General features: G+C 42.0%; 2 protein-coding genes across 2 annotated transcripts; both read right to left on the reverse strand.

The window, feature by feature from the left end:
* Positions 1–4,785: 4,785 nt before the first annotated feature.
* Positions 4,786–6,730, reverse strand: Myf5 (myogenic factor 5). The gene is made up of 3 exons (XM_050135613.1): positions 6,230–6,730; positions 5,403–5,478; positions 4,786–4,976 (listed from the first exon to the last, which is right to left on the reverse strand). Exons 1-3 carry the CDS (start codon positions 6,728–6,730, stop codon positions 4,786–4,788), a joined length of 768 nt encoding a protein of 255 aa, XP_049991570.1.
* A 7,208-nt stretch (positions 6,731–13,938) lies between these two features.
* Positions 13,939–15,220, reverse strand: Myf6 (myogenic factor 6). The gene is made up of 3 exons (XM_050135611.1): positions 14,702–15,220; positions 14,350–14,440; positions 13,939–14,057 (listed from the first exon to the last, which is right to left on the reverse strand). The coding sequence occupies exons 1-3, from the start codon at positions 15,218–15,220 to the stop codon at positions 13,939–13,941; spliced, it is 729 nt and encodes a 242-aa protein (XP_049991568.1).
* Between the last annotated feature and the right edge of the window lie 1,286 nt (positions 15,221–16,506).

Raw genomic sequence — 16,506 nt, forward strand, 5'->3', positions numbered from 1 at the left:
AGGGAACTCAACGGAGATAGACAAGAGACTGAAATAAACATTTCCAAACCTTTGTTGTCGAGTTGCTTTGTCATTACCCTATGCTCATAAAGCTAAAAGAGAAGATGACATGATTATCTTATATTTTGAGACTATTGATAAGAGTAGCCAGACAATGGAATTGTATAAAACTGTGCAACAACAATAACTTATGTCGTCACTCATTGTGTGAATAGGAGCCAAATCCACAAACAGAGAGGGGTTTTGGTGCACTTCATGAGTACTGCATTTGACCCAGCTCTAGAAGCCCTGCAGTGAGACAGGTCAGATTCAATAATGAGCCTGGTTTGAAGTATGTTGAGTTGGAGATGTCTTGGAGACTATCATGGGACGTTTAGAAAATCACTGGAGACATTTACATAGAGAAATTATCTGCCACAGCAGTGTGACACTGACCAGGACATAAGCAGTCAATAAAGTTTAAGACTATCACGTATAAAAGCAGAAGTCATGGAATGAACTGGGTATAAGGTAAGGAATGGAGATTTCCAGTCGCCACTGGAAGAAGGAAACTAAGTTTCTGCTCTCTATTCCTTGCCTGGATTTTATAATTTGCTTCACTCAAAGAACTGTGGTTTGAATGTCCAATGGACCCCAGCTTGTTTAAACACTAGATCTTCAGAGGGTAGTGACACTGTTTGGGAAGACTATGCAATCTTAAAGAGGTGGGTCTTCCTTGGAGGAAGTGTGCTTCTGGAGGCAGGCCTTGTGGTCTGTAATCCCATCTCAATCCCTGCTCATTGTCAGTTTCATGAGATGCAAGGTGTCCAGCTACTGCTTTCTCTTGCCACCTGAGTACCAAGCCACATAGGAGTATAAATCAAAATAAACACTTTCTTCCTTATGTTTCTTTGAGCCCAGGTTTTTTTTGTTGTTTCTGCTACAGAAATAAGAAAAGTAACTAGTTCAGAAAATACAGCAGAAATATTGATTTTTGTTGTTATATCATAAGAAGCCTTAAAATGTCTGCCTGAGTCTCTTGGAACATGTGATGTGAAGGAATCCTTCTAGAACTTGTATGTATTCTCAGTAATTTATAACTCTTTATGTTTCAAATTCTTATTTGTACAATGATAAAAATTTATTATTAGTCATTTCTTCATTATTTCATACTTAATCTATATTGATGTGTATCAATTGGTATATAGTTAAGATTTATCTTAATTTATGGTTTTCAAATGATAACTTTTATAAGATTTTATAGCTATAATAATTTTAGTGGTCAATTTTTATAATCATTTTACAAAGTAAATCACTAGCCAGCTAAAATGCCTATAACTACAATTCTTTAAGTAAAAAAATATGATATTCTATACTTTATGGGCAATGTGGGGGACGTTCAGTGCTAATATTTTCAGAATTATTTTGTTACTCAAGCAGAACTTTTCTGGAATAACAGATAGCTGCACATAAATATTATTCCCATAAATAAACAGAGAATTAAATTACTTTTTTAATCTAACAACACCAACGGGAGACTTGAAGGAAATACCACTCTCAGATTAAATAACAGTAAGAAAGCTGTCCTAAAGAGGAATGCGTGGGTCTTAAATGCATGGGTATTAAATAGCCACCCATATCACCCTCATGCATTCCTCAAATGAATGGAAATTGAAGATGATCACAAGCTTGAGTATAGCAAGTCGCTTCCATACAGTGCCTGTCAAACTCCACGTTGTCATAGATTCAATTTTCATATGTAGCTCCATGACCTTACATCCTGGACAAGAGGAAAAGGGAAGCTCTCTAGGATCCTTCCTTGGACACTGGTAGGTTTTTGGTTTAAGGAATAATACTGTTTGTTACCACCAGAAATGTGTGTTAGTCCCTTAGCTGAGGTGACGTGGTCTAATGCAAACTCAGAGGCAGCCCAACTAGCCGTCCACTTCCTAAGATCTACAGATGACAATGTCCTGTGCTCCACATGTATCAATTATGCTACTTCTTCACCCACCCTGTTGCTTCCTCAGAGTAAAGGAAACTTCTCTGGGCCTGAATCATTAGGAGACCAATTCCCAAATAGTGTAGATAGCGTGTTATGGTGGGCTACTGAATAAGCAGACTCCAGGCTTCCATGTGATAATGTTAGAAACAGGAGTCCCTGAACTACTTCACATTGAGAGTTTGGTCTCTACTTACCTTTTGAATCTAGATCACAGGGAGAATTTTAAATACTTTGAATGCTTTATAAGGTAATAGCTATATTAATTAAATAAATTATATGCTTTAAAATAATACTTTCTATTACCCATTAACATATTAAATGCATTTGTACAGTTACAGAAATAGCTTTGTAGGCAGAGTCAGTGTTATTACATTTGAATGAGAAGCTTCATTAACATTTTCTACAGCATTTTATTTAAATTTTGTAGGGAGTTACAAAAATTACCTTCCTTGTCTTTCAAAATTTTTCATATTTTAATTATTAAATATTTAAATAATATTAATCCTAATACTTTTTGAGATTATAATAAAATAATATCATTTTCCCTTCCCTTTCCTCATTCCAATCCTTCTATATACTCCCTTCTTGCTCTTTTCCAAATACATGGCCTCTTTATAAAGAAAAAAAGTGTATATATTCCTAAATACATAAATACAATCTTCTTAGCCCATATTACTTGTATGTATATGCTTATCAGAATGACCATTAGTGTTTTGATAACTAATTGGTCTACTTTTCTCTGGAGAGACTATTTCTTTCTCAGCAACCAATTATGGTTACATTTAAAACCTGACCTTAAAGAAAACCAGCATTTGAGTAAGTCTGTCCTTCCTTATTTTGCTAAGAACAATGGGTCTCCACATTCTATGCAGAAACACCAAGTTAAAAAAAATGTGCCTAGTACAAGTTAATAAGCCAAATTTCTGTTAAACCACGTGGAACCCAGGTCAGGGGAAACAAAGGTTTTTCTGGTAGAAGTAGCCATCCATACTATGGTATCATCATGCTAAGATAGTGGCATTAGTAACAATTGGTTTCTGTCCCAAACCTTCTCCTCCCTGTATATTCCTTTGAGCCTCATGACTGGACACACACACAATAAAACCAAACAGAGATCTGGCAAAGCCTTCTGAGAGCAGGAATACTGCCAGCCTGCCGTAGAGACTACATGCATTGGTTAGAAATGCAATCATTTTTATTGATTTTTTTTATTGAGCTCTAATGCAGTCTTAAACTTTAAGCAATTTCTCACTAATAGTCAAGTTAGAGATTGTGTTGGGTCGTGCACAGTGTATCTCCCCAGAGGCACAGGCAGAAAAATTCCAGCAGTCTCACAGAGAGCCTGTGAGTTTGAGACCAGCAATAACTACACAGCAAAAACTTGTCTCAAAAAGTAAAATAAAACAAGTTGGAGGATGAAGGACTTATATTTGGCCTCTATCAACAGCTATGTTCTGTACTTCAGGGGTGGGTTCTTTTTATCCCTCTCAGTGGAACACTTTTAAAAAATTGTCCCAATGACTTTCTCATTTTAATTTTCTGCTTGATCATCCACTTTTCATCTCAATATCTTCCAGAAGAGCATTAAGGGAGCACTCAAAGATACCCGGCCATTTCACAGACACATATGCGCAAACATTCATAGTGTGGTTGGAAACTCCTAAAATACTATAAAAATGAGAGACAAAACCATATATCTCATTTTGCTATCTAGTTGTGAAGATTTCTTATGCTGGCTTTCTAATAATAAGAAAAAATATCTACTTCCCCTAAATGTTTTATTGATAATAATAGTATGTTTATCAAGTTATAGGAAAAGTTAATAAAACCTAGCTCATGATTGGCAAAGTATTGTAGATAGTAAAAAGACACACTATTGTTCAATCTTTTTACTTAAATAACTGATATCAGCCTGAAAAGGTTTACTATCCTTTTCCGTATACAGCTGGACATTGTATGGAATAGCAGGAGAGATTTAGTGTGTACTCTGGAAATATTATCATTTTTAACTTGAAATATTTTAAATTTGTTTAAAATGGAAATAATTCATTTTCATAGGCAGCATAACAAGATCTAAAAGAAATTCATAAATTATATTTATATTTATCTTCAAGGCCAACTGTGCGATCATCTTTAAGCTGAACTTAAAGGCGTCATGTTCTTGATTTTCTAATTCCACTATGGAAATTATTTTTAAAAGTCAAGAAACAAAGTATTTATTTCAGTAAACAATTTTATTTATAGTGAAATTCACTAAATTTTTATATTTTGAAATTATCCGCAATGTGTTATTTATTGCTTACATAGAAAAGAAGTATTTCTTACAAGAAAAGATGGAAATATATACCATCAGGCAGCATTGTTATATTTTCATTAGATACAATATGAACAAAAGATTAAAGAGAAAAGCAAAAGTTAAATATATTTTTAATTCCCTGTAATGGATTCTAAGCTATTAAAATGTTTTTGAAGACAAAAATAGAGATCTAAATTCCAAAGTTATTTTGATGAGCAATATTTACATTATATATGTATAAGTTAAGAATTACTATAAGCAACTGTCCGTTATTACCCCCATCAGAAAAATAGTTTGGGAATTATGAATCGAAACAAAAGGAAGCTATAAATGAAGACAAAGAGAAAGATCAGGAAGAGGAGAGGCCATCATTGCAAATGTGACTTTCAGTTAAATACATTTTCTTATAAAGTGGCAAGATAATATTTACAACTGAACAGCACATATTATCCACAACTTGTCTTCCCTTCGGACATGTGGGGCATCCTTCCTCCTTGATGATAGTTCATAATACATGATAGATAAGTCTGGAACTGGAGGCTCCTGGGGTTGCCGGCTGTGAATTGGTGCTAGCAACTGGAGAGAGAGAAGCTGTATCCTGAAGAGACAACTCGCTTCTCTCTGCAGATGTGATCCGATCCACTATGCTGGACAAACAATCCAAACTGGACAGGGAGCTTTTATCTGCTGCACAGGCTAACAGTACAAGGAGAAAAGTGGTTAAGACAAAAAAAAAAAAAATATCCCCACACAGACAGGTTTGCTTACGCTGCCCCTTTAAACTGCAGGTCAGCACCTTTGACAATGTAGGTCAGGTGATCACAGAGGGCCCGATGTAAAAATTTGCTGCAAATATCTAGCAATTCCTGAGGGTGGGGTGTGGAGGGCAGAAGACCCCTGGCAATATTTCAAGCAGGAGGGAGTGTGTTCGTGTGTGCGTGCAAGCATGCGTGCGGTGTGTCTGTCTGTCTGTTAGTGTAATTTGGAAAATGTGTGTTTACTCTGTCAAAGCCTCCTCATGTGAGCCATCACTTTCATTCCTTTTCCCTGTTTATTTGCAAGGGCAGACTGAGTTGCAAGACTGAATGTTCCTTAAATGTGTCTGAAGTTATCAGTTCTTACCGTTTGATACATCAGGACAGTAGACACTGTCGAAGCTGCTGTTCTTTCGGGACCAGACAGGACTATTACATTCAGGCTGTAACACAAAACACACAAGAATGTATTTTCAAGCCTCTGGCAGAAGACATACAGACCAAGGGTGAAATTGTACCGGCCCCTAGCTCAGTAAACTGACTGCAGTGAGTTCACTTGCTCCGCAGCAGCACTGATTTAGGAAGGGGCTGCTGTCTCTAAATTGCCGGGGCACCAAGGTCAGTCTCCGTGCTGGAAGAAGAGGAAAACAGAGGGAAGACCATGGGATCCGGCAGCAAAGTGCACTGGGTTATAACCATGCAAAATGGATTGCAGTCGAAGAAAGCCGTACTAACGCTGCCTGGGAGAGAACACTTTCCCAGGGCAAAAACACGTTAAAACTTGGCGGCACTGGAGCAGATACCCTCGGAAAAACATGAACCAACGTCCAAATCTTGGCCTTAGAGCAGGAATCAGGACCATGCTAGGGATTCTAATTCCTCAGAGGTATAAACTTGGGGTAGCTGTATATCAGGGTCCACGGTGATACATTTTGGAAATAAAAGTGATAATGCCTAATTAATCATTTAAATTAACCTGGGGTACATGACAACCTTTTACTAGCATGTACATACATACAGAACTAGCTAGAAAAATCACAGTAAAATCTTATACAAGTTTTTTTTTTTCTCTTTGCATCTTTCTGTGAATGCGTCTCTTAAAGCAACGGTCCCACTGTACCTGGCTTAGGTGAGATACGAGGATTTTCACACAGACCTGGGTAAGAGAGAGTGGGTCTTGGAGTTGTGGCTTACCATGCCATCTGAGCAGTTGGAGGTGGGGCTGGTGGGCTCCGAGCAACTCTGTCCGGGCAGGCTGTAATAGCTCTCCACCTGCTCCCTCAGCAGCTCCTGGAGGCTCTCGATGTAGCGGATGGCGTTCCTGAGGATCTCCACTTTGGGGAGCCTCTGGTTGGGGTTGGTCGTGGTGCACCTCTTGAGCGTTTCGAAGGCCTGGTTGACCTTCTTCAGGCGTCTGCGCTCGCGCATGGTGGCGGCCTTGCGTCGATCCATTGTGGTGGACTTCCTCTTGCAGGCTTTGCAGGCCCACATGAGGCAGTGACCGGCCTGGTGGTGGCCTGTAGGTACTCGCACGTGCTCATCATCATCTGAGCCCTGCAGCTCAGCTTTGTGCGCTCCGAAGGCAGCCACTCTTGGCTCAAACTGGTCCCCAAACTCACCCTCCGGGGAGGGGATACAAGAGCTTTCGTAGAAGTACTCAGAAGGGGAGAACTGGCAGCCGTCCATCATGTCCATTCTTCAGAGAGGCAGGTGGGACACCTGAGTTCAGCCGAGAGGGAGAAACGGGACTCCCCGGCTGCTGCAGGCCAGCAAATCCCAGGCGGAGCTCGGGGGCTGGGATTGTTTCTCTGTAATTAACAAGGACAGATGCCTGTTGGTCAGGGTCGGTCATTGGCTGAGGTTGGGGCTCTTTATATATTCTTGGGGGATGGGAAGGGAGGCTGGTCCCCGTAGCTGGGCATTATTAGCATATCCCACCACAACCCCCACAGGGGTGGTCTGGGCAAACTTCTGCCTTCCTTCTAGAGACAATTTGCTCTTTACTGGCCCCTTTGGCAGGCAGGGTTTTACGGCAGTCCAACCTGCTCAGTGGTCTTCTGGCTATTCCAAATCTTGGGATCCTTTAAGGTGGGGAGGGGGCTTCTTGAAATCGATCACCCTTTAACACAATCAGCGGCAACATCACAATAAGGCATTAAACTCCGTATTTCCATCTGGCACCAAAAGGGAACCCAGAGTCTGGAGGAGTTGCTGCCTTCCTGGGGGTGTTGGGGGTTGTTCCCATTTTCTTTACCGTTTCTTTATTACCTGGTAGTAGTTGCTACATTGAAGTGATATTTTCATTCATGGGGTGAACCTCGAGTGTCCTGTTTCAAAATTTGTTTGCTAAAGACTCAAGGAGTTCTGATGAGCTGGTTCTTTCATGGGTGCGACATTCGCTGGGGCTTCCTTTTCAGGCCTGAATGAGGTCATATTTTTTTTTCTGCAGCTCTATAAAGGAAATGTCATCAGGTGGACCAGGTGACCCTTCAGCATCCCGTCCCTCCCAGCTTTCTTCCTTACACATTTGCCTTTTGCTCTCCCTCTGGCCGGCCTAAGCTAGTACCTGCACCGTGAGATTCCCACGCCTGTGGCTGGGCGAAGGCAGAAGTCCAATTTCTCACAGTAAACCCCCTTCCCAGTGTGGAGTGGAGTTTCCCTTCTCCCGAGTTTTCTGCTCCGCCCTATCAGTTCTACAGACTAAACAGCCAGCCAGGCTTCAGGCTCGCTAATTTTCTGCTTTCAGGCCAGCTAACACCGTTACAGATGCGTCCCAGCTGCCGCCACAGAGATCCTGGGCTAGTGTAAAATTTCCAGCTCCTCTAACAGAGTGACTTCACACACGCTGGTGACAAAAGCCTTCCAGAAATGCAATTTGCAGACAGGTCTTTTTGAAACTTTGGTGGGCCCAAGACAAAAGGGGGAAGTCAACATTCTTAAAAATAAAAATAGAGCCTATTCCTCAGTTTTTTACAGTCTCTCCTCCACTGTTAAATCATTTTCAGATCTCTTGAAGGAAGCTGTGCATGTTCAGGAAACATCATTACTTAAGGTGGATACAAGTTCTCTGGGGCTTTGGACCTCGATTTGTAGCCCCACTGTAAAAATGGACAGTTCGCAGTTCATAGAGTCATCTAATTGAGTAAGTGCTGTGGCTCCAAAGCGACTCTCTCTCTCTCTCTCTCTCTGTCTCTCTCTCTCTCTGTCTCTCTCTCTCTCTTGCTTTCCCTCTCTCTCTTGGAGGGGCACTTTCTATTCTGAAAATGATGGCCATGGTGGTGGTGGTGATGATGATGATAATGATGATGGTGATGATGGTGATGATGATGATGATGGTGACAATGATGGTGATGATGGTGATGATCATGACGAATCAAAGTCAATTTTATAAAGCAACCAGGGGCCTGAAAAAATTGTAGCTGTCTGTGCAGGCAGGCACTGCAAGGAAGGACCTGAAAGCCAGAGTTCCAGTGTCATTCACTGTACTTGCTGGATGTGTCTGTCTCTGTTCCCTCTGACCTGGACTGTCACCTTGAAGACAGATTTCTGATGAAAACCAGGGCCTGTCTCACACCCAGGGTCTACATAATCATCTCGCCAATGAGATCCAACTGTACCTTAACGGGGCCTAGTTACGAATGTATGCCTTTGAAATGAATGCCGGCTTAGGAAAACACCAGATTAAAAAGCCACACCCCTGAGAACAAGCAAGGCTCCCGCTTCATTTATGTAGATGCATATAACTGTACCCAGGAGTACATCATATTGGGGAGGTAGATATTCTCATCCCCAAATCCACAGCAAGAGTGGAAGAGAGGCTCTGGCCATCAACCGCACAACCCAGAACCATGGTTTCCTCCTCCTCCCCCTCTTCCTCTCCTTCCATCTCCTCTCCTCCCTTCTTCTCCTCCTTGTCTTCTTTTCTTCCTTCCTACTTCCCTCCCTTTTTCTTGTATTTAAAGTAGCTAAAACAACGTGGTGATTGGGATGCCAACTCGATCCTTAGAGTTGAAGTGGAAGCCAGGAAGTCTTCCCTTCGTGTCTTCTAGCTCCTTCCAGGGACCCCTCTCAGTGTTCCATGGACATACCTAACAGCTACCGCCTTGACTCTGCCAGGAATGGCTGGTTTACTACTCCTCACCACTTTTACATATTCACTCGATATCAGAAAGGATTCTGTCGTTTTATTTTATTTATTTATTTTCAAAAGGTAAGCTTTAACTCCAGGGCTGGGTAATTTCACCTTGTCCACAAGGCATTCGAAGGAGTCTCTTTGTCCTCAGAAATGGCACCAAGCACCCGGAGGTAATCTTTTTTTGCTTCATACAGTCATTCTCCCTGAGTTTTCAGGGCCTTCCTCAGCTCATACAAGTACAAAGTCGGACACACTGGAGTCTTTCCTTGGGTTCCCGGGCTGGGAGGAGGCTGTCACTCAGGGGCTTCTGTCAGTAGCAGAAGTTCTCAGAGGTTAGAGGCTGTCTCTGGTAAGGTGATCTCCAAACAAATTTACCAGAGTGCAGCAGGCAGAGTGGAACTAAAGAAGCCGGGGAAAACACAAGCGGCCGGCTGCTTAATGAGTCCTGCCGAGGGGAGACAGGGTCCGGGTTGAAGGCCCATGGGAATCAAGTGATGAAAACCGGATCTCAGAACACAAGAATAAAAAAAATGAGGCAAAAACTTTCAAGCCATAGCCGCAGCTAAAACAGAGGGAGATCAAAAACCCTGAGGCAGTCTGCACAAAAAGAAGAAAACCCACGCCCGAGAGAGGAGAAAGGCTCCCTCCCCACTCAGAAGGCTGGGCTGTTCTTTTACACGACAGACCATGGGGAGGGGGGGAGTGTGTGATTTGAATGAAAACAAAATCAGACAAATTAAAGAGGAAAGTGTAGGAAATGTATATTTGGTTCATGTAAGAACACGTGGAGACACAAAGACACACATATATACATAATACATGTGTACACACACACACACACACACACACACACACACACACGAGTCTTTCCCCATGCTTCTGCCGCTACCTGCAGAATTCTGCTTTTGCTTCTTGTGCATGTCTTCCCAACCTGCTAAACAGTTTTAAGTTGTACCCGGCTCTGGGAGCTGGGCACACCTATGTCAACACACTAGTACCTGCTAGAGTTGTAAGAAGAATTTGTGGACAACACATCTGAGGAAGACATTGGCCTCTGCTTGAATTCGAAGACTCCCAGGAGAGATCAAAGGACTATATCAGGGCATTTAGCAGCCTTGAGAGGAAAGGAGAGAGGGTAACCTGTCCCCTGGCACATGCCCCCTGGCACATGGCAGGGACATTTCATTCCACAGCATGACTTGTAACCAGGCTTGCAAAACACCTTGTTTTTGCAGAAAGAATTCTCTAGTACCAAGGATCATCTTGGAATGGCTTGATTTGTTTTTGGAACTGAATGGAGAATTTCGGGCAAGGAAATATCATGCTATTATTGCTTGCTTGCTAATGATCAGACAATGAGATACATGATATTTAAAATCATCTATAAAAGCACTTTTTATGCCTATATATGAAAGGAAGGGTCTCTGAATGAAGAAAGAAGATGTTTCCAAAGGGAGAATGTGAATGGTAGAACAATGTCTTTATAATTTTGAAAGTGGCTTCCAGAAGCATCCTGATTTTCCCTGCCCCTCTTAATAGCTGCTAAGAGCCCCAAATTTCCGTCCTCCCCTCAAAAAAACTCATGAAAGAGTTTGGCACAAAATTGACATCATTTGACATCAGCAAATTTACCCAGTGTCCAGACTTTGAAGTCCATGATCCTGGTATGATGATGAAAGCTAGCTAGAGAGAGCTTATTGACATTTGATATCTATGAATTATTTCGGTAATAGCATAAAAGAAAGCCACTGATGATCTGATATATTGCAGTGTATGAACCTCTTAAAAGAGATTTAAGTTCAATCCCCGAGTCCTTATCTTTACTGAGCTATTCTGTCTTAATTTTCTGCTCCTATAGCCCTGTTTATTTTGGCTTTGGCCTCGGTTAAAGATTATCATCATTAATATCAAACAAAAACAGTTTAATCACAAATAGACCTAGGATTTCATTGGAAACCCTAACATATCATCTATAGCTCTGGAGGTCACATGAACTCTTTGGAAAATATTTTCTCTATTTAAAGAAGAGGCTCCCATAGGCAACCTCACTCTAAACGTTTCTCAGGTTACCCAGCTGAGAGAGGCAGGATTTGGTCTGCCAAGACTCAACAACATCCATCAGCGAGAAAAGACCATGAGCTGATAGACACATTCTGCTACAGAATAGTTCATGATAGAAATCTTATTGTAAATAATGTAATTCTAAGATAAATATGTTTCCCTGATCAATTATGATATGCCAATTACACAAATAATTCAGTTTTTGAAAATATTGGCATAGAAGCACATTTGGGGGCAAATCCTTGGGTTTTCAAAAAATTCATAGATATATCATATGTATGCTTAGTAAAGACAGAGACCACCCAGATATAGTTACCCATATTTTGGTTGGGTAATAAATACTACCCATGACTAGTAAATGCTTTGGCATTTATTTTTGAAAGTTATGCTATAATTTGGAGTTTGCTAGCTAGCTACTCAGAAACAATTGTCTAAGAGATCCAAATAATTCTACAGACTATAGATGTCTTTGCCCCTTTTCCAAGGCTTCTCTTTCTGGACACAAAGTAGTCCAGGGCATAATCTTGCAGCTATTAATATTTCCCTGCTTTTGAGTCCTGACTTTATACTCACCAGATGAGAAGTTTCCACTCCAAGAAGCCTCTGAAGTAGCAGTAACAAATGCCGTTCTCTCTGGTTATGGTCGGATTACATTAATACAAAACTAAGGACAGCTCATCCTCTTTGCTCGGGATGATTATTCTCCCTAGCCAAAGCCAGCAAAAGTAAGAAACTGCGGTGTTGGGTGATATACCTCTTGTTGGCCAATTTGAGATTTACTAATACAAAATAAAAAGCATTGGTATGGGTGTCAGTCTGTGCCTTCTTGACTCAACACTTAGCATGTGCTGTCTTGGTGAATTTTCACAAGCCCACAAGGGCAGGGAGAACCCTCCCTCCCTTTGTTTCATACACAAGGTATGGGCACTAGATGGGAGAAGGGTTGGCTCGGGTTGTACAGGAGCAGCCTGGATTTGGTTTACAGCGTCCTCACAGAGACCCAGAAGTATGGAGCACAGCCACCTGCTCTCTCTCAAAGCTTCCAAAGGAATTACGTGCCAATGGCAGTCACCTCAACCGAACTTTCTGAATGTTGAAGAATTTTAGAAGAACCCAGACGTTTTCATATACTCAGAAAATTAATTAGTCGAACAAAAGTATACCCAACTGCAGTAACCAAAATCTAAAATGATTCAAAATCCAAACTTTTTGTTGTTGTTGTTGTTGACAAACATGCTCAAAACGTTTCTGGGTTAGAGAGACTGAACCTCAATGTTTATGCAAATGTCACAAACTGAAAATTCGAGCGTTAGACAGAAGACACGGTTTAGTAGAGACTGCATGCTTTCTCTTTACGTCCCGCTGTGTTTCTTGGTGGTCGTTTTTCTCTTCCTCTGAGGTTACAACATAAACAGACGCGGCACACGTTGTAAAATCTTCATGTTGTAGAGCTCCTGGGGCTTCCGGGTCTCTGGGGCTTTGCTGTTTGGTCCAGCTAAGAGGTTTCATGTGTGTTGTTATCGTTAGCTCCCAAGCATTTAACCCTTCCATCTCTTGAAGCAACCCCACCCCCTTCAAAGACACCCACCCCTCTTCAAGAGACAGATTGTTCTTTTCTTTTATCTTTCTGTTTGGAAAATAAACTCAGGCCAAAGAGCACTTGAAGATATTCCAGTCTGTTGGGGGCTAGTCTAGTTCAAGAAAACCAGCTATCAAGACATAGGCCTTGGGTACCTCAGATCTATACTTGGAAACAGCATAAAACACCAAAAAATAGAAAAAATATATAATAATTTGGGTTGAATTCATTCAACTTCTTCTAGAAAAATGAATGAAGAAATTTTAGGACATTTAAAATTAAATTTCAGAGTAAGCAAATCCCACCCTTATTACCAACTATAGAATAATAAGAAAAGAAAAAGTGAAAGACAAGAAAAGAAAGATAGGAGAATAGGGATGCTTTCTGGATAGTTCTTTCTATTAAAAACAAGTACAGGATCTACATGGAATATTAATGAGCTCAGTTTAATTGAGTCTACCACCCTAACATTTATTTTCCTCCTTTTAAGTTAGGCTGAGAGAAAAGTCTCAAATAATTGGGCACATGTATTATCTAAGTTCAAATATGGCTGTTCTTTAGTTTTGTATGCATTCCCTCATATTTTTCTTTTTCTAGTTAAATCAAACTAAGGCCACCTCTTTGTACATGTAGAAACGTATTAATATTTTAATATTACGATACCAGAATCTTCACACAGTTTATATACAATGCTTAATTCCACATTTAAAATATAGTCTTTAGATTTGCATAAAAACGAAAGTACTAAGACTATTTATAAAAGTTCATTAAACACCATTCGGATTGAACGTTCCCACTTGGATTTAGACAGGAATGAACTTCATTTGCAACCGACACCAAAGGATCACGTGACCATAATAAAAGTTAAGATGCTATAAAAAACCAACCAAATTAAAAACAAAATTAGGGTTCTAGAGCTAAGCCACTAGTGGTTCCAAATAATAATAAGAATCTATAATAATCATATTAAAAGCCCAGGAGCAAAGGACTTTCAGTTGATGTGGCTAAGGGGTTCTTTGTGTGTCTCATACGCTTTCATAAACTCTGGGGTCCGTGAGCCCTAACCTAAATGATTAGTCCATAAGAGGTCTTTCTGTTGAGTGAAGAATGTCCCAAATGCTGGCAGAGTTACTTCTCCACCACCTCCTCCACACTAGGGAGTTTGCGTTCCTCTGAGGAAATGCTGTCCACTATGGAAGAAAGGCACTGGAGACTGCTGGTGGCTGAGGCATCCACGCTTGCTCCTCCTAAGTACAAGGGGTGAGAAAAAAAAAAAAAAAAACAGAGCGTTATAGCAACCCGCAGCTGTGCAGCTGTGTCCCACAAAAGGCCACAAAGGCGGCTCAGGAAGACTGCGTCCGTGGGAGCAGAAAACAAAACAAAACAAAACAACAAAACAAAACAAAACAAAAAATAGGCTCTGGACACTGACAGTGTATCTCTGAGCCCGTGATGAGCGCTGAGCGCTCTCTGCTTCTGCTCGGCCTATGCTGAGCCGGATGCTTCCAGTGCAGCCCAGTGCCCTTTACTTTACATTACCTTCCTTAGTAGCTATCACGAGCCCCCTGGAATGATCCGAAACACTTGGCCACTGGGGGCTGCAGGTGCGCAGGAAATCCGCACCCTCAAGCTGGAAAGAAAACCGAAGCAACAGATTAGGAAAGAAACAAACTCCGGGGGAGGAGGCGGCTTGGGGGTGTCTCCCCTGCTTCCTTGGGCCGGACCGCATTTCCTGCTTAGGGCAGGGGCTCGGTCTTCTTGGGTCACTGGGGGTTCATTAGAGAGGGAACCGGGCGGGGAGGGGTGGGCACAAAGCAGGTGGAGGTTAAGGCCTCACGAAGGCATTTAATCGGTCTTTACACTTCCCTGCTCTGGTAACATCTGGGCTTACAATTTCTTGCTTGGGTCTGTAGCTGTAGGGGTCCACCCCCAGCTCCTGCATCTTCTCTTGCTGATCCAGCCGGTGCAGCAAGTCTTGCAGACGCTCAATGTAGATGATGGCGCTCCGCAGAATCTCTACCTTGGGCAGCCTCTGGTTGGGGTTGGCCACAGTCCGACGCTTCAGGGCCTCAAAGGCCTCGTTGATTTTCTTTAGCCTCCTCCTTTCGCGCAGGGTGGCAGCTTTCCGCCGATCTGTGGGAGCAGATTTTCTCTTGCAAGTCTTGCAAGCCCAGATCAGACACTGTCCCGGGCAGTGGGAAGGTTGCAGGCCCGGGGGCGCCAGAACGTGTTCCTCTCCACTGCTGTCGCTCCCGGCTTCCTGGGGCAGTTGGTCCTGGCAGGGGGACAGGGTACCATCACTCCCTGGATACAAAGGAGAGCCCTCGGCCACTTCTAATGGCTGCAAGGTCACATTTTCTCCATCTAAGTAGAAGAAATAGGAGCCAGTTTCAAAAAGGTCCATCATCATGTTCTCCTTGGCCTCTGACTGATCTGAACTGGGTGATGGACTCAAAAACCCAGAGGAGCCACCCAGATGGCATTTAATTAGTGCGGTGACATAAGTCGACCCAGCTTTATATATAGTAGCTCCTGAAACTCAATCCAACTTCTAGCTGTCATGAAGCATCGGTCTCCCAAACTGATTACAGCTAGCGCTCACTAGAAGAACATCCAGTTTGAAAGAAAAGGGAGAAATGTCACCTCTCGGAGCGATGCGACAGTCCATATGACAAACAGGTTAAAACAAAACACACAGAGAGAGTCGCATCGCCGAAAACACTCAGTGCTTCCATTTTGGACAGTTTAGACAGGAACCTGCTAACCAGGCAACTTCAAAACAACCGGGGATTAACGCTGCCCGGTTCCCCTCCCTCCAGGGTTCATCTGAATTCTAAGTATAGACTCATGATGAGAGATCTCATAGGCAATAGCCATTGCTCCAAAATAGCCTCATTAATATTTCCAGAGTGGTTCGGCTCTTTTCTCTGTTCTGTCTGTCAAAAAGATGCCATCCCTGTGATTATAACCATTACAAGGGCTTCAAAGGTTACACATGGCTTTCAGGCCTCAGCCTCAATAGAAGCAGGTAAACAATCTCTTTCCTCTCTTTTACTAAATCTGTAAGATGAGGTGGGTGTTGGGGAGGGGAGTGGCTTAAAGGGTGCTCATGTCCCACGCTACTGTCTGAAATGACTCGGGATGCTTCCATGGTGACCTTCCAGGGCTACTTGTTGTTTTAGAAAGTGGTAACTAAAGTCTGAATTCTGCTCCATTTCCTAATTGGAGCAATGGCATATGAAGCTAGGACTGAACTACAAGCAAGAGAAAATACATGTAACAATGCACTCAGAATAGCTGTTAAAAACAAGCAACAAAACACTTGCTTGACATTTCAAGTGTATTTTTGGCCTCATCCCAAGTGCTTTTGTTCTGCATCAATTTTTATTCGTGTTCCCACTGTCCACTGACGCTCCTAAGTTGTTTGCTGGATTCAGATGAAAAAGGAAGCACCCATGGTACATATAATGAAACAAATGTTTTTTCTTTATTGCACTGTGTCCATAGTCCAACACACACACACACACACACACACACACACACACACACACACACACACACACGGTTTCCAGCCCAAAGGTGGAATGTGGGAAGCCTCCAGATTTCAAAGAGCTCTCTTTCATTCCTGAGTTGAGTTTTATTTCTGTGCCTATGGAAAAGTGCTATTTGAACTACTGCAAGATGACAGGGATTGCT

The sequence above is a fragment of the Alexandromys fortis genome, unplaced genomic scaffold (genome assembly GCF_014885135.2).
Source record: "Alexandromys fortis isolate MF-2015 unplaced genomic scaffold, M_Fortis_MF-2015_v1.1 scaffold_24, whole genome shotgun sequence".
Lineage (NCBI taxonomy): Eukaryota > Metazoa > Chordata > Mammalia > Rodentia > Cricetidae > Alexandromys > Alexandromys fortis.